This window comes from Daucus carota, chromosome 7 (genome assembly GCF_001625215.2).
Source record: "Daucus carota subsp. sativus chromosome 7, DH1 v3.0, whole genome shotgun sequence".
NCBI lineage: Eukaryota > Viridiplantae > Streptophyta > Magnoliopsida > Apiales > Apiaceae > Daucus > Daucus carota.
Genome location: NC_030387.2, coordinates 23,450,770 through 23,476,855, shown reverse-complemented (window position 1 = coordinate 23,476,855; position 26,086 = coordinate 23,450,770). Strand labels below are relative to the sequence as shown.

Here is a 26,086-nt window from a genome sequence, read left to right as displayed (position 1 = left end):
CGGTTAAATATATCACTAATAAAAAAAATATTATAATTAGTATAAAATTCTTTTTAAGTGGTCATCCTGTCAAACACAATACTAATAATAATATTAGTTCGAACCGCCTTCTCGTCAAAGACAATATTAATCCATAATTTTTATTTTTATGATAAAATTAAATATTGCAGTATAATTTAGATCAAAATTAGTTTGAGTCGCTCTTTTGTCAAACACAATACTAATAAGAATTATTCTAATTATGATAAAATTAAAGATATTAATTGGAAAAAAATTATTTTGAAGTGTGGTCCTGTTTTAACAAATAATATATTATAACATAGATAAACAATTATTTTAGCCATTTTCCCGTCAAACATAATACTAATATAAAAATTATTATTATTTAGACAAAAATTAGTTTGGGCCGCCTCCCGTGCTCGTCAAACACAATACTAATCAAGAATCATTTACATTATCATAAAATCAATATATGATTCCTATTTTATATATCCTATTTTATTTTATTAATTATTTTTATTTTGTGATTCCTATTTGTTAGTTAAAAATAATTATTCTTTTATGGTTCCAATTTTTTTGCTATTAGTTTTTTCTAATGATTATTATCTTCACAATCCTTCATTTTTTATTCGAAATTTAAGAAAATTATAAGACTAAATCGAAAATAAAAATTGTACGTATTACCTTACAAATCTTAAATATAAATTGTATTTTATCTATGATTGTTAGTTTAAATAAATATGAAAATTATTCTAATTATGATAAAAATAAAGATTATGATTGGATAAAAATTATTTTGAACCGTGGTCCCGTTTTAATAAGAAAATATATTATAACTTAGATAAAAAAATTATTTTGGCCACTTTCCCATGAAATATAATACTAATAGAAAAATTATTATTATTTAGATAAAAATTAGTTTAGGCCGCCTCCCGACAAACACACTACTAATCAAGAATCATTTACGTTATTATAAAATCAATATATGATTCCTATTTTATATATCCTATTTTTTTGTTAATTATTTTTATTTTATGATTCCTATTTATTAGTTAAAAAAATATTATTCTTTTATTGTTCTAATTTGTTTGCTATTAGTTTTTTAATGATTATTATCTTTACAATCCTTTATTTTCCATACGAAATTTAAAAAAATTATAAAACTAAATCGAAAATAAAAATTGTACGTATTACCTTACAAATCTTAAATATAAATTGTATTTTATCTATGATCATTAGTTTAAATAAATATAATCCTACTCTTTTTAGGATTTATAAATAAGAAAAGAATTGTATTACCTTTAGAGTCGAAAGAGAAAAGAGTTGTATTAACTTTTGGAATCCTTAACTTGATTTTTTAAATATAATCCTATTCCTTCTAGGATTACTAAATAAGAAAAGAATTGTATCATCTTTAAAATTTAATAAGAAATACTAAATAAAAAGGAAAAGAATTGTATCGCCTTTAGAATTCAATAAGAAAAGAATTGTATTACTTTTAAAATTCTTGAACCTGATTTTTTGAATTATAATTATATTTTTTATCCGAAATTTAAGAAAAATTAGAAGAATGAATCGAACAATTCTAGAGACGTCTGCATCCTCCTTTATATATATATATTGATTGTTCGTGTATATAACCTGTAATATCTTTGTATTTAGACTAATAGCCTGTTTTTTCACCAAGTTCACTAATATTCCAAAATATCTTTTATATAATTTTGATAATTATATTGATCATATAATAAATACTCTCTTTGTATCATTTACAAATTTATTCTCTTATTAATATATAATCTTTTCTGTTTATAATTATTTTGTTTTGGAAATATATTTATGTTATAATAAACATAAATTTTATAAATAAACTAAGTCATATATTTGTAGTTATTATTGCAATTTATTATAATATGAGAGTCATTTTTCTTATCAAAATATAATCTGTACCCAACGTCTAATTACTTTAGCTAGTGGACTTCTAAAATATTATTAGTTTAAAGTTAAATGTTTTGACAAATAATTCTTCATTCACCAAATTATTTTACAATTTAATGATGAAGTCACAAAAAACTCTATTCTTTTATTATAAACTATATAAAAAACTTCATTTTTTTATTCAACCAAAATTAAAAGTAAAGTCGAATATTGTTAAACTGCGGAACGTTATCCTGCCATATCACAATGTGATATGCTTCCAATGTCAATAAAAAGTAACTCATCCAATAGTATTGAACATCTAAAAAATTTCAAAATCAAATGCGTCCCAAGCCAAAATATCAGAAGTACCGCCCCATCCCGGGCCACACACTTTATGGGGTTGTATAGACTAAAAAAATCGTGATTGCTTCCGATCTTGCAACTAAAGTAAGAGTCTTACCAAAATAATCTTTCTTCCCCTTAAGAATGACCTCTAGTAACCAATCTAACATTGTTCCTTGTAATTATGTCATTTTCGTTCATATTATCTATTGAACACTCATTTTGTACCTATAACAAATGTGTTTTTTAAAACTGGTTTGGGTACCCTTTTTAGGTTGGTTGTTTAGTTTGTCCTCCATGCAAATTGCATGAGCTGTTTTGTGTGGCATCCTTCCAAATCCCAAGTCCCGACCTGTATTGTTTTAAACATGTCTCATCGGTGGTGTTCTCAAGTTTTGCATATATTTTAGACGAGAAATATTAGAGTTTCCAAAAAAGAAATTCAAAAATTGTCTTCTGATTGATTCAATCTTCATATAAATATAATGGACCCCCTCATATACATCACCCCTTATTTTAGGCAAGAAATGTTAGAGTTTTCAAAAAGAAATTCTAAATTTGTTACAAACATTGAGTTGTCAATTTGTGATTGATTCAATCTTCCCCAAAACAAAAATGCTCCAGTTGTCTTTTAGTAAATATTTTGGGATCTTTGGCATTGCTCTTTTGAGTCAAGTCCATTCTGTTTTACGGGATGAACAGACTTTAAAATCTTGTTAAACTTGGCAGCTGACACTTGAAAGAGCTAGAGTAATACAAAGCCCAAAAGTGGTTTTTTGTACAAGCAACTCCCCAGAAGCTCTTACCTCAGATGGCCTATTCACTTTCTGTCAGAGTAAATTATTGCACTGCAATGCTATATAATTTACGAAAAAACAAATACACTTGGAATGCAATTTATTTATATAGTGCATAGAGTTCAGGCAAACCATCCAATGTCAAAAAACATGCTTGACAAATTTTGCCAGTCTATAAAATCACAGATATAGCAAGAGAACCAAAATTGATATTTGCTTTAAAACTTTCGAGCACACCCTTGCTACTATGAGCTTTAGAGTTAAAATTTTGTATTGCTATAGTCCAATACACCAAGTACCCACAATAAATGATACTATACAACTTTTTAAAACATAGACATGATTAAAATGTACACGGCAGATAAATCAACAACCCTGCTTTCAGTCAGTAATTCAGAATCCTTCAGTGAGGGCAAAGACTCGGCCAGCCAAAGGAGGAAGCAGCGCAGAGACAGCATCTTTGATAGCCTGATCAAGTACCATCACATAACATGTAATACTATAAGTCTATTTACGAAAAGTGATCTTATTTATAAAATGAACACAAGGTTCAACTTAGCACTCCAGGAAAGGTAGACCAAGTTTCATGCCTAACATGCTGCAGAAACAAAATAGAATAAAGAAAGCTCTATTACTGCCGGCGATGTTATCGCATCATACGATCTTGATTATAAACATTTCTTTTCCGTTCCTCCTATCTCAAACATGTGTTTATCATTTCCTTCATATAGTAAAACTCTTCTATTAACATGTATTTTAAACATTGTGGACTGGAACTGGTAATAGCACCAAGCCAACAAATATAACACTTACCTTTAATTCATAGCGAGCAGAAAAGTGAATCAGAAGAATTGCTTCGTTCTCAAATCTATTGGCATAGTTAATTATCTGGTAGAAGGTTATCAGAAAAAATATATGTAAGAATAAAGTTGTAGCTTGAGTTTCACGTATAATAATAAGGACAAAATTCAACCTCAGACAAATGAACATGGCCAAAATCTCTGGCATGCTCTACTGTCACTAAACTATCGACATAAGTTGCCTGCATGAATAACAAGAATCAAGGAACTAGTGAGGAAAGTACTGAAGATATAATGTAATAAGTGTTTCGAGGAAGAAAGATATCCAGCTAGAACATAATACTATGCAGTTTCTATATATAAAACATCTCATGACCATCACATGTATAGCCAATGTACAAAGAGAAAAAAAGCTAACAGCTCCAAGTTGTACCTCCATAACGAGAATCTTTGCTTTCAAAACATCACTGTTAGTGCTATCTAAGATGAAGTCTGACATAGTGTCACCGGTAAAAGCAATTTCAGGCGTTGTAATAGTGTAGGTGATCTGGCAAAATACAATCCTAAAACCATTAGAAGCTGCATACTGAAGTAATAGCCAAGATAATTATACCAAATACCACCGAACATATATATAATTTGGGTTCAACAGAGAACTCCGGCGAACTCTTTTTTTTTTAAATGTAAAATTTAACATATTTTTTTTATTCAAAATACACGTGTTAAGTAATTAAACACAAAAAGTGAAAAGAAAACATGCATTTACAGGAAAAATTTATGAAAACTATTTAATGAAAATGTGTATGTTAATTGTATATAGATAGTATATATAAATTACTATTAGAGGGCATTTTGAAACTTGCATTTCATTTCAAATAATGGATTTCAAATGACAGGATTTGAATTGTCATTTCAAATTCTCAGGCTTATACTAATACTAGCTTATAACCCGTGCAATGCACGGGCGGTTATAATATTTGCTATCTTATTGTATATTTTTTAACTTAAATTAATATTATTGTGAGGATAAAATTATGATAGAATACTATTATTATATAAATTTTTTATTTAACAGCTGATAAATTCTTAATAGTTAATTCCGTCAAACGGCTAATAAAAAATTAGGTTGAACATATATATTTTACTGAGAATGTTAAAATATATTTTTTTCATCTTATAATTTAAGAAGATCTATAAAATCATGTATAAATCAACCAATCAATCTTCTAATATTTCGTTATTGATAATTAATAATATAGTATGGAACATATTATAAGTTAAAAAAGACTCGTAAAACCAAATACCGACCCATTATACTCTAATTTTTAATGTTTTGGTTTAATAGATAATAAAAAATATATTATAACATGTTATAAATTAAAGAGGTTCATGGGTGGAATACCAACGGGCTCACCGAACTCGACTGACCGACCGACTAACTGAACTTTTCATGTTTCAGATTTAACAGTATAATAGTATATTATAGATTTATAATATTACTTTTAAAGTGAGTCCATTAGAGTTTTTAAAAATAATGTTAATGTGGTTTGGTTGAAAAATATCACAAGTTATTTATTAATAATTATATATAATAATATTATATTTTTATATATATTAGTCCGTGTTACTTGTAGAGGATCCGTTTTTTAGTGAAAATATATAAAAAAGATAATGTGTTTTAGTTAAAAAGGTAATTACTATATTTTTCGATGTTATTTTAAATAATGGAGTTTTTTTAGTTAGAAAATATAAAAAAAGATGACATATTTTAGTTTAAAAAAATAATTGGTATATAGATAGGCCCGTATTTTGGCTCAAGTACCGACTGACCAAACTTTCAATGTTTTTGCTTAATAATATAGTAAATATAGATGCATATATATTTTTTAAGGTTTGACTTTAGTTTTTGGTAAGTCAAATATGTCTTATATTTGTTTTATGTTTTGATCTTATATTTTTTTTTTTATATTTTGATTTGTTTATATTTTGTTTGAAATCCACTAATTTTGTTTGAAGCCCGCTAATTATAAAAGTCCGTATAAAAGCCCGTGTTCCGACTGACCAAATTTTTAATGTTTCGGTTTTAATAATATAATATTTTTTAAGGTTTGACTTTAGTTTTGGTACAGTCAAACAGATCTTATATTTGGTTTATGTTTTGATCGTATATTTGTTTTATGTTTTGATTTGTTTATATTTTGTTTGAAGCACACTAATTTTGTTTGAAGCCCGTATAAAAGCCCGCGTACCGACCGACCAAACTTAGCCCATTAATTTTGTTTGAAGCCCGTTAATTATAAAAGTCCGTATAAAAGCCCACGTACCGACCGACCAAACTTTTAATGTTTCGGTTTTAATAGTATAGTATAGTATTTGAATGCAAGGATTTCAAATGAAATCCAAATACAAATTCCCAAACAGGTTAATTGATCAAATCCAGGATTTCAAATGAAATCCATGTTACCAAACAGGCCATTAGTACTATCAAATTAATTAATACATGTGGCCGAGCTACCGAGACAATAGTAGCTACAAGATACTCCAGTACTACAACTAGATCAAACATTCAAGTACCAAGGCTTGGAGAAACAAACTATTACCGTGTGAGTTTTTGATGATGATTCTCATACCTATATCACTTCCACCTATACATTGCATTAAGAACAAAATGGAACTTGCGAGAATTTTGCTTACACATCACAGACATTGACAGGACAATAGAGACTTACCTTCACACCTGAATTCTTCAATTTTTTTATCTCATTTCCAGGGAGCCCTAAATATTCCTGCTTAAGTTTCTGTTTTACAGCATAGACTATATAACCCTGCACATTTTACATGCAAAGCTAATTAATTCTTTAAATACTCAGAGAGTCCTATTAGTTAGTTTTATTTTCATAAATAGAAGTAGATGAATAAAATGTAAATCAAGATGAAAACCTGGCTTGGAATGCCATGATAAGTCTTGAATGCTTTGACTTTCAAGTCCTTTCTTAAACAAAATTCTTCTCCTGCAGATGTAGAAGGTACAATATTGAGGTAAGAGAGTGGTCTCAAGTCCGTAACTTTGCAGAACCTCAAAGATTCAGATCAATGACATGTATAGAATTGTAGATGAAAACATTACCAATATCCAAGCCTATAAGAGTATGCTTGAGCTCTGACTGATCCATCGATCTGTGTACATCAAATAGCTTTTCAACATTTTCTTTTATTACTTTGGGTACAATAATTGTTGGGGGCTTCATTCTGTATAATCCTCGAGTTGCAACATACATAGGCAAACCACCCTGCCACAGTTGTTATGTCACGAGCAGTACTTGTACATCCAGTAGGTGCAATAGGAAGTAGTCTACTTATTATTCATAAGACACTTGCATAATTCAAAATGTTTCTGTTCTAGAAATGCATTAACAGTAGAATCAATAACAATGTAGTGAAAAAGAATGCTGAGTAATAAATTAGGTTTAAGAAAACAAAGACACATATCACTAATTATGCTAACATATTGAATATTGAAACTCTATGTAATTTGAAAATTCAGTGGCAAGAAAATTAGGGGGAGGGGGGAGAGAGAAATGGGGGGAGGGAGGGAGAGAGAGAGAGAGATACAATATGATCCATATGGGCATGAGAGATGAAGAGATAATCTTGAGAAACAGCACGCTGAGGGCACTTGCCAATGTCGAATGCTAAGCTAAGACTAGGGAAAATGACACAAGTCTCGTGGCCTGCAATTGATAAACCCTCAATTGGGTACCCTTGTATATTCATCTTTTGTTTTCTGCTTGTGTTTTCTTCTTTCTCTATACTCTTCTCTTCATTCTTCTCCATGTCTCGAATTTCACTCCAGCACTAAGCCATCTGTTAGGGCTCTTGGAAGGAGCTCATACACTTCAATACTTCATTTTTACTCTCTCCAGCGACTTGCGGAATTTACATTCAAGTCCTTTGACCCTAAAAAGAGAGTGCGTTGTTACTTATTATCACTTTATCTTAATATGCCCGGTTCTCAAGTTATAATTACGGAAACGTCCTGCTCCGAGTTATAAATAGGAAAGAAAACACGTGAAAGAGATCACTCTTATGCTGTCGAGTTTTTTAAAAGAATTAATATCGGATACAAATATAGCATATTTTCACTCTAAAAGTTTCACTCCAAAAACAGGATGAAAGTGAAAACACATTTATTTTCACTTGCATTCACTTACTTTCTCCCCCTAAAAAAACTCGAGAGCAGGACCTAAACACTGGATTCTGAAAAATTATCTCAAATTTTATTTATTAACGCTACATCGTAACGTCTTTTTTTTTTGTGTTCTAGATAAAGTTAGTTTTTCCTTTAACTTATGTTATTTTTAAAAAACAAGTTTTTATTTTTTAAAACCAAAATATCTGGTTATTTTATTTATCAAAACAAGTACTTAATTTTATAAAATAATAAATATAAATGACAAATGTAGTAGTATTTATTTATCAGAAGTATATAAATACAAATTATTTACAGAAAATAAATTAAAAATTTTGAATTTAGCTTTTTTTCCCAACAATGCCATCAATGTTTGACTTTTGATCTTCAACTAAGAAGCCGACTACATACTTAAAAAAAAAATTAAAGGGCTTTTACTTTGTGCAGTTTGCTGAATTTATCTTCAACTCCTTTGAATGAATTAAATGAGGACTTAAATCACAGCATTTATTATACATAATTCTCATGATTACTTAAATTGAGGTCGATTGCACTAATTTATACGTCCGATCGGATTTTTTTAAAAAAATTAACAATTACAACTGCTTCTTATTTGATTATATGAGCTACTATGTTTTATATTTTAACTCTTCCATTATTTTATTTTCAAGTGATATCAGATTAAATAAATTTACAAAAATTATTATTCTTCCAAATCAAATGTTATAATAATATCAAAAAATATCTTTTAATTATGACATGCTTCAATAACTAAAATAATATATATTATTATGTTATTTTATTATTTTTGGTGACTTATGCTATTTTTCATATTCTTATTCTTTCATGATGATAAAAGATAGAGATGTTGGTCCGAACATATATAATTTGAGTAAATAATGTCTTAAATATCATAGTTAGAGAAAATGGATAGCACGTATAAACTCAATACAGTGTAATATTACATAAAGTAACGTTTGAAAGACTCTCCTCGTCGTGACATCTAGAACCATTTCTCAAGATAAGACACCGAAAGTTGCGTATGTGTGTTCATTTAATAAAATATTTTCTAAATCTCACCAAATTTTTTTATTAATATTTATGCTAGAAAATATTTTTTTTTAAAAAAAATATACTTCATTTACGAGCAACCAGATCTTATAAAAAAAATAATTAATTTTTAAAACTTATTTCTAATATTCTATTTTGAAATATATTTATTTTAATAATTTCTCTTTAGACAATAACAAAAAAAATGTATGATGAAAACAATTAGTGTAGTTCAATTGCCTTTCGTAATTTTATTTTACACTTTTATTTTTATTTTTATTAAATATAAAAATTTATATACTTGAACTAATGTCAATAAATTTATTCTTTTTAAATCATGCATGTACTAATATTTTCTTATGAAGTTATAGTTAAATAATATTTAAATATTTGGAATAACAAATTAAACTCTATCTGAAAATATTTCAGAAAAAATAAAAAAATAGAAAGATTTCTTTTGTCTAGAGAAAATCGATTAAATATAAAAAAACATAACTAATTAGAAAAAATAGCAACTAAGTTAAGTTTACTTTGACAAAATTATTTTATGAACTTTATTTTCTCGATTATCCAAGTAAAGTTCCAGTCAAAAAGAGGATTAATATAGCAAGTTTCAAGATATTAGCTTAGGGGCCATTTGATAACGAGTGGATGAGACCAAAATAGCTGAACCATGTATCAGTCATCGTCCAGATCATTTGTTTCAATTTTCCAAACTTCTGGACGAGTCTAGATTATTGCTGGACGACATGGCCATCGAATTGTATCTGAATGGTTAAGGAAACCACGGCAGCCAACACTTTATGGTCCTGTTGGTTTTTATAAATTTTAAATTTTATAACTTATAATATTTTAAATATAAATTAGTTTATACTCCCTCCGTCCTCCGTGCTTGTTTACGTTCATTGTTTGCACATATTTTAAGACTTCAATAAAATATAATTTCATAATTTTTTTTAAAATTTTTCATTTTTTCATTTTTTGAATAAAAGTTTAAATCTCAAATTTTTATTCAGAGAATTTTTTTTTGAAAAATATATTATGAAACTAAATGAAAGTGGAAAAACGTGCCAAAAAATAACGTAGAGAAATGTGGGGGACAGAGAGAGTAATCTTTATTTACATACTTGCAAAAAAAATTGGTTATATTATTATCTACATAGATATTTTATTTGTTCGGAAATTTTATTCTGATTTTTTACTCATCCAGAATTTTAATTCAGATTTAACAAATGATAAAAGAAATTATTCGTCCAGAAATTTTACTCCTTCAAATTTTTTACTCATCCAGAAATTTGATTCAGATTTAGCTTAGTGTCATCATAATGACGACCACAACTAACCTCAAAGCTATATTAGTAATCACCAGTAATCACTCCAAACTGTAAAAAGTAAAATTGTGCATATTTAGCAATTATGAAATTAAAAGAGTGAACGAAAACAAAACACAAAAAACAATTCTCGCTGAGGTTGATGTTAGAGAGCTAAGGAAGATTTCCAATTGATTGCGATTATACGTGCATCTCTCTCTCTGAATCCAACCAATATGCCTGTGAAATGGTAAAATATACACCCACCCACCCACCCACCCACCCCCATTACATGTATCATACACTCAATTGTGTTACTGAAACAATTCTTGGTTTTATGTTTTGTATTTCTAGGGTTTTGCATTGGCAACCAAATGCAGGGACAACAGTGAACAGTCAAATCTTGACTGAAGTATCTCAATGTGCTGAGAGTATCAATGGCATTAAAGGTGGAAGATGGAAAGCTACTCTGAATTTTTACAGACCTATGCTTAAAGGTCTAAACTTTACTTGCACGTCTTTATATCTGTAAAGTCTTGCTTTTTATCTTGTTTTTTTGGTCAGTTATAGGGATTGATTGTTTCTAGTAATTCAGTTGTATGTAATTGAGTAAGATTCAAGTTATGATGGCTAATTTTGGTTGTGTTAATGGTTTGAATTATTAGAGCAAGTTAATCCGGTGGAATTTCCGCGTGATTTTTTGGGGATTTCACTCCAAGAGCAACCTAGTAAATACTATTTTGTGATTCGAGGACAACGGATAGTTCTCGAGGCAGATTCAAATATTCAGAGTATAATGGAGAAACTGCAATCGTATAAGTCCAGGGTGGCTCTTAATTTCGAGGTGTGTTTCTTTGTGATATCTTTTAAAAAATATTGATATTGTTTATTTGTGGTAACTGGGAAGTCATAACGCCTCAATGAAATGTAATTAGATTCACTTGCTACTTCTGTTTAATGTAATAGTCTCGATGGTGCTATAGCTTTTTTGAACTCACAATATATGCAAAATTAATTAATTAAATGTGGTTAATGGTATACGTATGAAGTTTAAGCCGCCTTTGTTTGCCTGGAAAAAAATTACTGGACAGATTTGTGGAACTGATGGAGACAAAATTTAAAGTCGAGAAAATAGTTGATCTGTCTATGTGCGAAGTGCATGTTGTCTCGAGATGTTTGATAATTTTTGGATGACAAAAGTGCAGTGTTTGTGAAGGATGTATGAAGGATTTTGGAACCTTATATTGCTTTAATAAAGTGATAATTTTGGTGTTATCGATATAATACTTGAATGAATAGTAATTTTCATTCTGTAATTCCATATTTTACTTCCAAATCATGCTTAAATTGTGACACACTATAACCTGCAGGGCTTCCAATATCAAATTGGAGACTTCCAGTTGAGAGTCGGGAAAGTTGTTCCAGTTCACTCGGAAAGTTTGAGGGGAATAGTGATGGAGGTATATAATTTTTCTCCACAATTGAATTTTTAGTTGGCTGCCTCAGCTTATAATACTGATCATTGATATTATCTATCTTTTGTAGTATACTCCCTCTGTTCCCTTCAACTTGTTCCTTGCAATTTTCTTTATTGGCATACTGGAGTAGTTAGATAACTACTTTGATAGACTACTAATTTGTTAAGCTTAGCTAGGAGATCTTCTAATGGTGAGGAGGTTTTGGTATCAGTGATATTGGGAAGATTTTGGTTCCAGTAGTAGCAATATCGTGAAGAATTCGGTTTGTGATGAATTAATGATATTGGAAACTAGGATGATACTCATTGTGTTTTCTCTTTTAATTTATGTTTTCTTCGGAACATTTACGGGAATAAATGGGATGAAACAGGAAGAGTTAGGAACCTCATATATGTAGTAATCGAGCTTTGGCTGTAGAAATGGTAGTGGTACAGGTCTCTTGAACATCTCATTTAGCTTTTGTCAGTGAAGTCCTCCATTGCTGTTTCTTTTAGTTTGATACGTTAGTGAATTAATGATATTGGAAACTAGGATGATACTCATTTAGTTTTCTGTTTTAATTTATGTTTTCTTCGGAACATTTACGGGAATAAATGGGATGAAACAGGAAGAGTTAGGAACCTCAGATTTGTAGTAATCGGGCTTTGGCTGTAGAAATGGTACAGGTCTCTTGAACATCTCGTTTAGCTTTTGTCAGTGAAGTCCTCCATTGCTGTTTCTTTTAGTTTGATACGTCAATGCGGTGTATCATACTAATACCAACAAGTGTAAATGTCTATCAGTATTGTACATAGTCGGCTTTTAAGGAGTAAACATACTGTCTCAACTCTCACACAATTTCTTATTGGGATGTGGCCACAAGATACCGATAGAATAGCGTCGAAGTCGATGGAGAAAACTTTTACAGAAATTAAAAAGTTGGAATAGAAAAACAAATCTTCTGTTTTAATAAAGAGGAATGACTGCGTCTACGGCTCTACGCTTTTGCTCAATTGACATTCTTCCCCCCTTCTGCATGTTCTCTTCATCCTCAAGAACCACATTTTTCTTCTCTTTCTCCCCATTGTAGAAACCCTAGTTGTCTCTTCTTCCGAATCAATCCATGTCTTCAGCTCTCCAGATACATCTCTGTATCCGAAGAAATCGTATTGCACTACGAGCTTCCAAAAACTATATCTTATCATTTTGATCTTCCCCTCTTGCTGAAAAAGCATAATCATCCTATTTTCACAAAATCAAGGTACTTTTACCACAATGTAAACCTTAGCCCCAATTAATCAGCCAATTAAGTTGATCGTAAAACACCATTTTTTAAATAGAATTTAGTATGTGTCAACAAAATTAAAGGGACAAAAAAGAAACAGATGAAGACCTACATACTCAAGAATCAGAAAAGTCACTTTATAGTGCAGGAAAATAGGCTATACTATTATATAGAAAGATTAGTCTATATAACTATCAACTAGGCAACGCCATAGTTATCAAGAGTTCGTCTGGGCTACAGCACTATAGTTTGGGAAGGCAACCAGATCGCCTTGAATTCACTGCGCAAGGCGATAGTTTTTGGGCATTCTTAAGCATCTAGACGATGAGTAGGTGAAACCTAGGCTCCTTTGGGCATCAAAAAATTTTCGGCCATTGTATTATTGTTTTGGGGGTCACATATGTCTCTTCTGATAAATCATATTTCAATATTACAAAAGTTTGTTTTGGGGTTTCTAAATAAATTCTAGTTCATAAATATTATTCCAATTTTGTTCTAGTTTTTGACAGATTTTAACCTCTTAAAAATCATCTTGCTTTTATCTCCTCATGTGTTCACAAATGTGGTTCAATGATTCAACTATGATCAATTGTACATTATAATCATAAGCTGATTGAATTTTTTTAATACACTTGCCAGCAGTACGACTTGAATTTTTAAAAATATTGGCAGAATTTTTTTCATGCAATACTCTGAATTAATCTTTAGGCCAACCCCCCCCCCCCCCCCCCCCCCCCCCCCCCCCCAAATACTTTGATTTTAAAGAAATTGATGATGGAATTCATTTCTTTGTGTACTACGTACACATATTCATGTGTACTACTTACACATATTCATGTGTACTATGAATGTACAATAAATCAATCTATACAGAGTTTTACTTGAGTTAAGCTCAATTGTTGAGACCCTGCACCAGTGTCTAATTATGGTCACCCTACACTCATACCAAAGTCCTGGTAAATTAGCAGGGAAATTCAGTCACTATTCATAGTCAGCTCAAGTTCATGGTTAAAGATGCATTTTAAGCTAGCACCAAACCTCCCATATTTTTCACACACGTTAAAAGTACAACCGGAACTTATATTCTTACCGAAAGTAATCATCTATCTGTCTTAATACTTTATTTCTATAATTATTTATCAACCAAGTCAAATTCATTATATTCAATTTTAATGGGGCAGATTTGTTGTCTAAAAACTTATAAAATATCTTTAAACCAAAAATGGAGCATATTTTAACATCTTAAAGTATAAAAGGAGCATATTCAGTTCTATGCCATTCTATAGATGTTTCCTTTCTTTTTGACTGCTGTAAAATGGATGCCATAAAGTTTTGCTGGCATGCTAGGCATATAAGCAACACAAACTCAGGGAGTAAAACAGTTTATACATACAGTTTATATACCCTCAACATTCCTGGGATACTTAACCTCTGTTATTTCTCTTGTGACAATCGAAATCTACCTATACATTGTATGTTTTACATGATAACAGCTGTACCAATAAACAGTCGAGCAGTAAAGTGTAATTCAGTAATTCTAGATGAGAAAAGTGTATGCTGAACCTTTAATGCTCCAAGAGTCAATGGTCGTTTATTTTGCAGATGGATTATCTACCCATTTCCTCATGGGAGAAGTCTCACCAAATCATGGCGGAGTTTTATGATATATGGCAAGAAGCTCTGCAGAAGAGATCATTGCCCGGACACTTTGCTCGCATGGAACCAAACTTCGGTGAGTATGGCCTCGGGGACCAATACACTTTACCGCACACAGCGGTTCAGTATGCTAGTATCATGCTCCAAATGATTGCAACAGCACAATCTGTGAGAAACTAGATGAATAAGGATTCTACAAGGACATGTATCTTGTTTTGTGAAATATGTCAGCTGTGTAAACTATATTGTTGATGATCAAAGTTTTGTTATACTTTAAATAAACCAGCATTTAGATTTTATTGGGCAATCTAAGTGGACTGTGCCTGGCTAATAACAGAGTTCCAGACAATGCACAAAAATAAAAAACTATGCTAGCAAAAATATATAAGACATTCTGTATTGCTGTAGAGGCTTATCTCTTGTGTGATGTCTCGGCGTTAACTTCCAGGTATGAGAACCTTCGAATCTGTTCCTTGTCATCTAGAGCACCCACAATGGTGTATGCCCATTTCCCCATTTTTTGAGCCTCATTTCAGGACCTCACCAGAAAGTGGCTATGACCACCAAGCTGTGAAGTCTCTCCCACCCCATTTTTTGAGCCTCATTTCACAGCACCAAAATGGCCGTGAGCCCCTGACCACCAAGCTGTGGAGTCTCTCCAACACAATACAAGGAGAAAAAGAACAAGGTCAGTTTACGTGGCCATTTATTCTTTCATATTATGTTGACTAGATACCAGTTTTTTAGTTATAACTTGTGTTGAAACAAATAAAGTGAAATAACCAACCAGATTTTAATGCAATCTCAATAGAAAAAGTTGAAGTAAGGTTTTTGGTTCAGGTTTGACTTGTCAAATAAATTGCGCTTTGTGTGTTGCTTTTAGTTTATCATGTGATAATAAAAATGAATTAAAAAATGTTAAGAAAACAGAGCAATGATACATTAGTAAAAATATATTAAATATTAAAGATAATTGGTATGACTTGTAGGTAAAAAATTATGTGTCATTTAACATTATTAGCTCGTCATAATCATACTCCTCCGTTTGGAGAAATACTTGTCTACTTCGAAATACTTGTCTACTTCAACTTTGAATGTAAATTTATATTTTCAAAATCAACCATATTTCATATGTTATGTTCAACTAATGACTTAATATAACTTATATTTAACAAAATTCACTTTTAATATGCCTGAATTTTTGAAGGTAACATATATGTTGAAACGGAGGGACCATTTGCATTTTATGTACTTAAATGTGAAATTTTATTTTATACTAATCTTCAAGGTCTGAAGTTTATATATATTAAAAAAAATATCACATGAAAACTTAAAAGTGCTACTTGTTTTGTATTCTATCGTGTAAACAAGACGGGGAGTCGGGAAGTATAAAAGCGGTTTTTTTATTGCCCGACCACTTGATAGTTGATAATAATGTCTGGGTGGGGCGCCCAAGTCTGTGTTGATTATGAATGCCAGATTAGAAATAGTTGACACTGCACAGAACCAAGATTTGTGAATCAACCAAATATTATTTGATTCAGACATTTCATGAACATATTTCTAGCTAATTATATTTCCCATTATCTCTTGTCTACTGAATTCGATGTGTTTATACTTGTACATATTATTTTAAAAATCTTTAATTTATTAAAAATTCTGTTTTAATTTTTGATTAATTTTTTTAAAATTTTATAATTAATTTATCGATTACATTCAGATTTGACTGTAAATCTCTGATCTATCCCAAAAAAAAAAATCCGATAAATTCTCAATTAATCCCAAATTGGTAAAATAACCGATTAGTTTTGATTCCTGATTTTTACATGTTTGTACATATAAATTAATGATATGAGTTCAGGTAAGTAATTGAAATCATTTATTAGTGAGTTTTTTATGAGAAAAGATATCAAATAGTAGAAACTTTATTCGTGAATTTAGAAACTACAGTAAATATGAGGAGTCATTATTTATTCCAGGGATTCTATTTGGCAGAGGAAAAAACCCACTTATAATTACCACAAACAATCATGAATAACGAGCATTTGGTATCAATCATTTCTGAGTCCCATATTAATATTAGTGGCGTCACTTGGTTCAACGTCCTAAATAATGGCATAATATAGTGCATGGCCGCACAGGTCACGTCCATCTATATCAGTACTTAAGCTTCGAGCCCAAACAGCTTACGACGCTGTCCGTAAGGGTTTAAATCCCGGAGTTAGTCATTTTTGATTTTAACTTGAAAAAATATTTGTTTGTGTTATAAGTCAGAAAATTTTTTAAAATTAAAAATAAGTCAGTAATTGATTTAAAAAGAGAAGTTAGTTTAAGATCATTTTTTTGGTGAATTAAACTTTTTTTTGATGAAAATTATCCATGAGAAATAAGTTGTCCATAAATAATTTTCATTATTATATTTTTAATAATATAAATCATTAATAAGTCAAAACCACTCGACATTTTAACACTTTAAACTCCTAGCTTATCGTACAAGTCAAGGTCGAGTCACAAGTCACATCAAGTCATAGATCATAAGTTCAATCAAACGGGCATTAACAGATCTAGGAAGAGGTATGTGTAATTTTTTAATATTTTTTATTGTTCAAAATTTTGTAAGATTATAGCAATGCTCCCATAACATTTTAATATAGGGTCAGGTTCGAGATAGAACCAAGTTATTGTTAGAACTTAGAACTCGCTAAGGACCATTAGATCTAAGTATATTATATGGTTGAGATTGAAATTACATTTAATTACGAAGTACTGTATGCATTAAATATGTACATATTTATGACCATTAACTAATCACTTTAAATAAAATGACTTACTTACCATAACTAGTTTTAATTTTAAATATAATTATTATATATTGCTGCAGTATACTATCTTTTGTAAATAGATTATACTGCAGCAATATATAATTATTATATATTGCTGCAGTATACTCTATTTTTATGTCATATATTCATTAAAACAAAAAATACTATTGCGATATATCATAAATTATACTCTTACATTATTGTCGAACTAATACAGAAATAACATAACCATAGTATACACCATTGCAGTATATGTAAGTAATAGATAAAATAATAGATTCAATTCAGAAACACGATATTAGCCAAAATGAAATAATTAGTGAATTCATTATTTTATTGTAACTTAAATATACTGCAATGATATACCATAGTATATTTATAAATTGATTTGAATTTTTTATCTATTACTTAGATATACTGCAATGGTATACTATAATTATATCATGTGTGATATATTTCCTGAAATAGTGAGATATGATATATAATTTATTACCTAATATAATGTGAAATATAATGTGTGCTTTAATGAGGGAAGATATTAAATGATTTAATATAAATGCCCTTTAGATCATAGCCATAGATTTAAATAAATCTGACGGATGCCTATGGTCCTAAGTTCTAATTCTAGTATAGGTTCTAATTTGAACCTCACCCTTTTAATATATATAGGTTTTTTCCAAAAATTACATATGCTGAAGAAATAAATAATAAATCTCATAATTAAATAAATTTTAATGATTTTTTTTTTGAAAGTATAAATTTTAATGATTTTATTTAAAATTTAGAGAATGGGCTCGTCACAGAATTAAATCATTCAAAATCTCTCTGTTGAGGTTAACAGGCTAACAACAAGGATCATTTTTTCTTCATGGTCATCGACTTCTAGAATATACTTCTGGAGAACAACTGGCTCCGTTTGGTAGTAAGGACGCTGGCTCTCTTGCTAGATCTCTGTAACGTGAGGATGACATCATCTCGGATAAATTACTAAATTTCTTCATGAAATCATCTCAGCTCCAATCTATTTCAGTTAGCAGTAGTTTCAGCATGGTCATACTTCTCTAAGATTTGTATGTCTAAATCAGTTGTGGTAGCATGTTGGTTTTTAAATAAAATTTGAAGGGTAAGATGTTGTGGTAGCAGGTTGGTTTTTAAATAAGATTTGAAGGGTAAGATGTTTTGTCAGGTCTGTTTGTTTCAGTTTGTAGTAGTTACAGTTCGAATTTGTAAAACTAATCAAGTAACATATTTTGAGAATAATCGAAAAATTAAAAGTGCCCCCCTGAATATTTTGTCTGGCTCCGCCACTGAGGATGTGCACTTTTTCAAAAATCGACACCCGTCGTCCAATACTCCAATCAAATATCTAGACTCTGCTTATACTTTGATGAAATAGAGTTTGAGAAATGAAATTTATAAATAAGTTCTGAAAAATGTATGAGAAAATAATAAATAAATATAACTGACTTTAAGTTTGTGGATGGAATGGACATTTCTTTTAAAATATATGAGTAAGATCGCCAATTCAAATAATTTTCGAATGAAGTTATGAAACCATTAAAAAGATGAAAATTATATATATTCTTCAATTACCTCAATATAAAATATAAATTTTATTTAATTTTTTCCATGTTTCATTTCATTCTATCCCATCCAAATTCAAACATGACTTTATAATTATAGTTTATGAGTATTAAAATTATATAAAATATAGTCACGCAAAATTTGTTCTGCCTTCAAATATATTATATTTTAATGAGACTACTAATATTTTTTTTGAAAACCCCCATTTATATTTAATGATAGATTTGAAATAGTAGAGTAAAGTAGTGGGTGCAATAGTATTTATATTATTATAGAATAGAAATACCGGAAGAAGAAAGTAATAGATGTAATAATATTTTATATTATTAAAAATTATTATTTTTAGAAGATATAAAAAAGAAGGAATAGTCTAAAACCGTGAAAAATGTATAAAAATAAATGAGAGGAAGAGTTGAAAAATGTATAGAAATGAATAAGACTGATAGGGTACGTGTAAAAGAAGGGGGACAGGGATTGTTGTTCCCAGCTACAAAGCTTGAGTAAGTGGAAACCCCAGAAGATGAGCTGAATAAAAAAGAAGCTGGCTGCTGACGGCTACCAATCTCTAGTCTCTACCGTCAAGTGCGTAGCACCTACTAATTTAACTGCGCCCTTCACACATGTCGTAGCCAATTACCAGCCACGAAAGACGAGGGCACTCATTTTTGTACACGTATGCTTTACGTGTTTAGTTTACAAATTACAATTACATTAATAAGCAGGTGTAATACGTGTAGTTAATGGGGACACATATCACGTGGAGTACATTAAATACGCCTACGCTACACTTGCTTCACTTGCTTGTATATAAATAGCAGTCCTGGTGAGCCTAGAGAGAGTGGTTGGAGTAAAAATCGGAGAATGGGGAGGAGTCCTTGTTGTTCAAAAGTGGGGTTGAACAAGGGAGCGTGGACCAGTGGGGAAGACAAGATCCTCGCCGATTTTATTCACCTCCACGGCGAGGGGCGGTGGCGAAATCTCCCCAAGAGAGCGGGTTTGAAGAGGTGCGGGAAGAGCTGCAGGCTGAGATGGCTCAACTATTTGAGACCGGATATCAAGAGAGGCAACATTTCTAGTGATGAACAGGACCTCATTATTCGCCTTCACCGCCTACTTGGTAACAGGCAAGCTACATTATCATCTCATCTTTTTCCTCCGTTTTTCAATCTGTTACGTGCATTCCTCTCAGAAGCTTCTTTCTCCGCGTTAGAGCTTGGCTAATATCGTGCCTGTTTGACAATCAATTTTTCAAGAAAATAAGTCCTTATCTTTTTTGTAAAAAATGCCTTTGTTATTTATATTTTTTTTATATATATTATTTGACCTAAAAAAGGACTAATTTTAGAATAAAATATAAAGTTTTGTGTATTTTCTTCCAAAACTAAGTCTTAAATCTGAAAAATAAGTCCACCCAAACGGCTCCATAAGTTAGGAGTTTAATATGTTTGTTTGAGTAATTTTGATTTACGAATTGTTTAAAATGTAATAATAAAATAAAAATGATTTATGAATAACTATGATTTTTGGACAATTTATCAATATAAAATTGAAAAAAATTAAATTACCAGAAAAATACCTTAATCTAACTTATGACTTTAAGTTAGTTTACGACTTATTTTCAGTTTTAAGTCAATTTATATCATAAATAGATATTTTTTTAGTTTAAAATTAAAAACCGCTTTAAAGATTCTAAATCAGGACAAATAGGCTCTGAGTCAGAAATCATTTTAATCAGAATTAGCTTATTCGTGTCATTTGTGTAAAAAAATTGTACAAACAGCCCTTAGATGAATAATGAAGCTAAGAGTCTTCACTCTTCCTTGCAGGTGGTCTCTCATAGCTGGGAGGCTCCCTGGCCGAACAGACAATGAAATCAAGAACTACTGGAACACAACTCTGCGAAAAAAGACTCATGTTAACCAAACTGCATCTACTTCTGCATCTCCTCCTCCAAAGTCCTCCAGGACCAAACAATGCAGCACAGACAAGAAAAGGAAAAAGAAAGACAAAAAAAACGTGGAGTCAACTCACCAAAATGTGGCCTCCTCGCAAGTCACTCATCACTCACTAATCACTCCACCCAAATCAGATCACCATCCCACATTAATGGACACTACTAGCCCAGAGCCACTAGCCGCACAAAATTTAATGCCAAAACAGGATAGCAGCAGTAATGGCCAGTCATTGGATCTCGTGCCAGACGTTGACTCCAGTGACATGGGATTCAAGGAACTTCTTGACTTTGATTTCTCGGGTTTATTAGACACTAATAATGATGATCAGAGGGACTCTGAGATTGAAACTACTTCACTCATTTCTTTGAATGAGAATCCTTTAATGGATGTTTTGGTGGATGAGTTTTGGAGTGCAGTAGAGGAACCAAATCTGGCTGCTTGTAATCCTTTTAACCAATATTTTGCTTCTGAATCAGACTTTTTAGGAGATTGGTTAGCTTGATAACTCAGAATGTGTAAACTCTCCTCTGTTTTGCACTGTATCTAGCTGGCCTTGAATAAATAGTCTCAACTACATTTGTGTCAGTTCCTTTGTAGAATAGGATTATCCTAAGTTCATTAATCATGGTTATTGATATTGTTTGTTGCAGTTTGTGCACAGAGATTTGCATGATCTTTGGTTGGTCTTAGTAGTTGGTACTAGGGATGGACATTCACCCCGCCCCGCTCGACCCCGATCCGATCCCCGCACCGAACGGGGCGGGGAATCGGGGAATTTTTCGGGTTCGGGGTCGGGGTCGGGGGATTATTTCTAAAAATTTTCGGGGTCGGGGCGGGGTCGGGTTTTTCATGATCCCCGCCCCGAACCCCGACCCCGACCCGATATAATACCCGAACCCCGATCCCCGCCCCGATTCATCACCCGAACCCCCCGAACAAGAAGTGTTATATAAAATATATATGTTTAAATGATGATGCGTGAATTCATCACCCGAACCCCCCGAACAAGAAGTGTTATATAAAATATATATGTTTAAATGATGATGCGTGAATGTGGTTTTGAACCCCTGACCTCCCAGGAGAAATGAGATATGCTGACCACTGTGCCACATGTTACCTTGTTTATATCTTGTCAACTAAACACATATGAATACACCAACTCTTCAAAAAACAATTATACACATACATAGAACAAAAATATTTTACTTTTTTTCTATTAACCGGCAAAATTATGTTACTTTATTTTACCAACCCTTACTAAATAGTTTTTCCTTTAAATTTAAATCACCATACATTTTGTGTAATGTGATCATTAATCTTAATTTTCAACACAATTGAATAATATCACTAATAATATTTGTTTACAAATGAAAGACTTCAACTTTTATGAAAAGGGAAAATGAATTTTTTTGTCCCTAAACTATTTACCTTTTTAGAAACTTGCCACCGAACTAAATTTATTTTCATTATAGACACTAACGTTATATCTTCTTTTCATTTTAGCCATTCCGTTAACTACTTAACGGAAAATTCAGTTTTTCTTTTAAAAAAAAGGAAAAAGGCTAAAAAAATTCAAAAAAACAAACAAAAATCAAGAGGTATCTTTAAGAGGTCATTTTATTCCTTAAAAAAAAGCAAAAAATCTCATTTATAGTGAAAAAAAATCTGAAAAACAAAAAAATCTATAAGAAAATGAAAAAAATAATTCCATTTATAGTGTAAAATCACTACTTCAAATTCTGAACAGATTTTTCAACTATATATAAGAAAAAGACATAAATGATTGAAAATAAAAACTCTTAAATAAGTTCTTAGAAATTTATTATTAAAGAGACTGAAAGAGATGATATGTAAATCCAATCAAAATTTTAAGATTTTAATCCGAACTGTGATTTTAAAATTGAGCCCAAAAAAAATTGAAAGAAAATTCGAAATTCGAAAGAAATTTGAAAATTTCGAAAGAAAATTCAAAAAATCTGATTTTTTTAAAACTTAATATTGTACACTATAAATGGGATATTTTGGGTTTTTTAAAAAAAGTGATTTTTTAAGATTTTTTTTCACTATATGAGGTTTTTTCTTTTTTTTAAGGAAAAATGACCTCTTAAAGATACCTCTTGATTTTTGTCAATTTTTGTTTTTTTTTTAAATTTTCTGGCCTTTTTCTTTTTTTTAAAGAAAAACTGAATTTTCCGTTAAGTAGTTAACGGAATGGCTAAAATGAAAAGAAAATATAACGTTAGTGTCTATAATGAAAATAAATTTAGTTTAGTGGCAAGTTTCTAAAAAGGTAAATAGTTTAGGGATAAAAAAATTCATTTTCCCTTATGAAAATAAGATGTAATTGAATAAGAAAGACTTCAACTTTTATGAAAATTAAGATGATTTTTTATATGAAAAAAAGTCATTCATAAAAAAATTATTTCAAGTTATTTGTGTACCTTACAAAATGAGTTAATATATTTGTATGAGTATTTTGTTAACATATACTATTATTATTAAATCATATATTTTATTAATATTAGATCATATATTTATAACTTTTCTAATATGCTTATATGAATAACCTAAAAAACATAATGATCAAACATGATTAAAAAAAATTAAAATCGGACTCATAATAAACTAAATTACAAAAATAACTAATATTTATGGAACTGAAAAAAATGTAAAACTTTTTTTATATTTATGAGATAAAATGTATGAAATAAAATTTTATGAAGAAATAAACGTAGCTTCAATTCAAAACTAATTTAAATTATGTAAAACCTAAAATATGTATAGGTTGATATATAATTTTAATACGTTTTTTTATTATTTAGATTTTGTCAAAATAATACATGTATAATCCGGTTAAAAAATGTGCATGTTATGTTTTTATTCACATGACCTAAGTTAGCTTTGCATCTATGGCCAAGAAATATGAAATGAAATATTTATATAAGTTTCTAATAAGCTTATATGATTTTCCAGGCATATTACTTACTAGCAGGGGCCAGGGGGAGTGTTTCTGGAATTTTTCTTTGCAGAGCTGCAAAAAGCTGCAAGTCAAGAAAAATTTAGCATGTTAAATTTGAGTTGTGTAATATTCTTATCATTTTGTAACTTGAATTCCATTCTTGAATATTTTATTAGAAGTTACTTGTGTGGACCAGATGATATGAAAGAATGTTGCTTTGTTTTGTTAAATGTTCATGACATATTACTCTTAACTACTTCTTGTATGTATTACAGGGTGTTATTGTGATTTTATTTTTGTCATGGTCACTGGAGCATGTGATCAGGCTACTTTTTTGTTAAACACTCTAGTTATAAGTCAACTTTTTCTTTAAAATATAGTATAATCATGAAATTTAAATATATTTTAATATATTTGCAAAAACCCCGAAACCCCGCGGGGATCCCCGTTCCCCGTTCGGGGCGGGTACGGGGAAACAAAAATACTCCCCGTCGGGGATCGGGGCGGGGTCGGGTTATGGGTATCAATTCGGGGATCGGGGTCGGGGATAGCACTCCCCGGTCCCGAAGTGACCCGATGCCCATCCCTAGTTGGTACTCAGGTACCCCACTCCACGGATGTTCCATGCACATACTAATTGGACATCATTTCTGTGAGCCTGCCTGGGTGTCTGCTTCATTTTAATTTTTTAAAATTGAGTATCTAGCTGGGAAAAGGGCACAGGGTTTATATATCTATCTGGGGAAAAAACATACGGTTTAATGGGTTATGATAGAGTTGTGTTTTCTAAAAATAAGTTAGGTTACGTGTGTATCCAATTGCTCAGATACAAATGATTAAAATATGAATAAAAACACGAAATTACTCAATGATGTCTTCTGGGAGGGCTTGAATTATCTTTTTTGAGTTAGAGACCAAACTGTGAAATGGCAAGCATAATTATGAGTCTACGTGACGTCTTGTGAGGTGGTGCTAGCAACATTCATTAAATTAACTGGAAATTAACCGGGAAAGTCCACCTTCATGGCACATGTTCAATTACTGTTGTATTACCTAGTCAGTGACCAAAGTAATTTCCCAGAAGAAAAGAAAGCATCGGCCAAATGTAAAGTTTCAGTGAAACAGATCTGTAGTAAATCTAATACTATAGTCTGTGATAACTCCTTTCCTCGTCTGGGGTCCGAACAATGTTCCGGAAAGCTGAGGTCCTGTCCTAACCTGCAAAACAACGCCGCACGGGATGTGTCTGGTAAACGTAAAGTGCCTCCAACGTAATAATCAGCGATCGGAATGCTCAACAAGTAGTGACATCATTAGAATTGAAACTCTAAATATGAGAGAAAATGCTTTCGGTGGAGTATTTTAAGGGAGAACTTGCACCTACTTCAAACATGGGCTGAGGAGCCTTTAGAGCAAGTCCAAGAGTGCCTCAAATTGATGTCCTAAGTTAAAATTTAGGGCATTTGTTCAAAAAGACTGCTCCAACAATGTCCTAGTGATGCCTTATATCACTAGGACAAATCTTTCAAGCCCTATTTTTGAGGCACTCTCTCTCCTTGCCCTATCCCATATTTTATAATAAATTCCAATCAACACTCTCTTTCTCTCTCTACTTTATATTATATTTTAATGATGAAAATAAACTTTTAATAATAAAATATGAAACATATAGAGAAAATAAGGCACATTATTGGAGTTGAAGTTAGTTGAATATGTCCTAAACTACTAGGACATAATTTTTTATATTATATTTAGGGCTTCAGCAAGGACACTGTTGGACTTGCTCTTATATAGGTCCTTGTCCGCTATTGTAGCTACAGTAGCGGGCGCGGACCCATGCTTCTCCCCTGCATGGTTACTTACATGCCTGTCTTTTTGTGTGTCCTTTTGGGATTTGTGCATACTTTTGTTCTTATTTGTCTTGTACTTTGTAATGATGAGAGTTGTTTTATGGTGTCCGTGT

General features: G+C 30.9%; 3 protein-coding genes across 3 annotated transcripts; 2 read left to right on the top strand and 1 right to left on the bottom strand.

Moving 5' to 3' along the window:
• Positions 1–3,245: 3,245 nt before the first annotated feature.
• Positions 3,246–7,825, bottom strand: LOC108193903 (nuclear ribonuclease Z). The gene is made up of 8 exons (XM_017360752.2): positions 7,469–7,825; positions 6,984–7,146; positions 6,797–6,867; positions 6,586–6,681; positions 4,290–4,403; positions 4,030–4,098; positions 3,870–3,944; positions 3,246–3,524 (listed from the first exon to the last, which is right to left on the bottom strand). Exons 1-8 carry the CDS (start codon positions 7,688–7,690, stop codon positions 3,450–3,452), a joined length of 885 nt encoding a protein of 294 aa, XP_017216241.1. The 5' UTR covers positions 7,691–7,825; the 3' UTR covers positions 3,246–3,449.
• A 2,693-nt stretch (positions 7,826–10,518) lies between these two features.
• Positions 10,519–15,102, top strand: LOC108193337 (mediator of RNA polymerase II transcription subunit 20a). The gene is made up of 5 exons (XM_017359942.2): positions 10,519–10,655; positions 10,760–10,902; positions 11,071–11,249; positions 11,776–11,865; positions 14,750–15,102. The coding sequence occupies exons 1-5, from the start codon at positions 10,642–10,644 to the stop codon at positions 14,981–14,983; spliced, it is 660 nt and encodes a 219-aa protein (XP_017215431.1). The 5' UTR covers positions 10,519–10,641; the 3' UTR covers positions 14,984–15,102.
• A 4,842-nt stretch (positions 15,103–19,944) lies between these two features.
• LOC108194193 (transcription repressor MYB6) lies at positions 19,945–21,813 on the top strand. The gene is made up of 2 exons (XM_017361113.2): positions 19,945–20,333; positions 21,036–21,813. Exons 1-2 carry the CDS (start codon positions 20,071–20,073, stop codon positions 21,664–21,666), a joined length of 894 nt encoding a protein of 297 aa, XP_017216602.1. The 5' UTR covers positions 19,945–20,070; the 3' UTR covers positions 21,667–21,813.
• Positions 21,814–26,086: the final 4,273 nt, after the last annotated feature.

Excerpts from the sequence above, each read along its gene's own strand:
- LOC108193903 (XM_017360752.2), bottom strand. The coding sequence starts at position 7,690 with ATGGAGAAGAATGAAGAGAAGAGTATAGAGAAAGAAGAAAACACAAGC. Across the intron at positions 7,147-7,468 it reads ATGCCCATATGGATCATATT|GGTGGTTTGCCTATGTATGT; the intron begins GTATCTCTCTCT and ends CAACTGTGGCAG. Across the intron at positions 3,525-3,869 it reads CTGCTCGCTATGAATTAAAG|GCTATCAAAGATGCTGTCTC; the intron begins GTAAGTGTTATA and ends GTACTTGATCAG.
- LOC108193337 (XM_017359942.2), top strand. Across the intron at positions 10,903-11,070 it reads TTACAGACCTATGCTTAAAG|AGCAAGTTAATCCGGTGGAA; the intron begins GTCTAAACTTTA and ends TTGAATTATTAG. Across the intron at positions 11,866-14,749 it reads TGAGGGGAATAGTGATGGAG|ATGGATTATCTACCCATTTC; the intron begins GTATATAATTTT and ends TTTATTTTGCAG.
- LOC108194193 (XM_017361113.2), top strand. The coding sequence starts at position 20,071 with ATGGGGAGGAGTCCTTGTTGTTCAAAAGTGGGGTTGAACAAGGGAGCG. Across the intron at positions 20,334-21,035 it reads CACCGCCTACTTGGTAACAG|GTGGTCTCTCATAGCTGGGA; the intron begins GCAAGCTACATT and ends TCTTCCTTGCAG.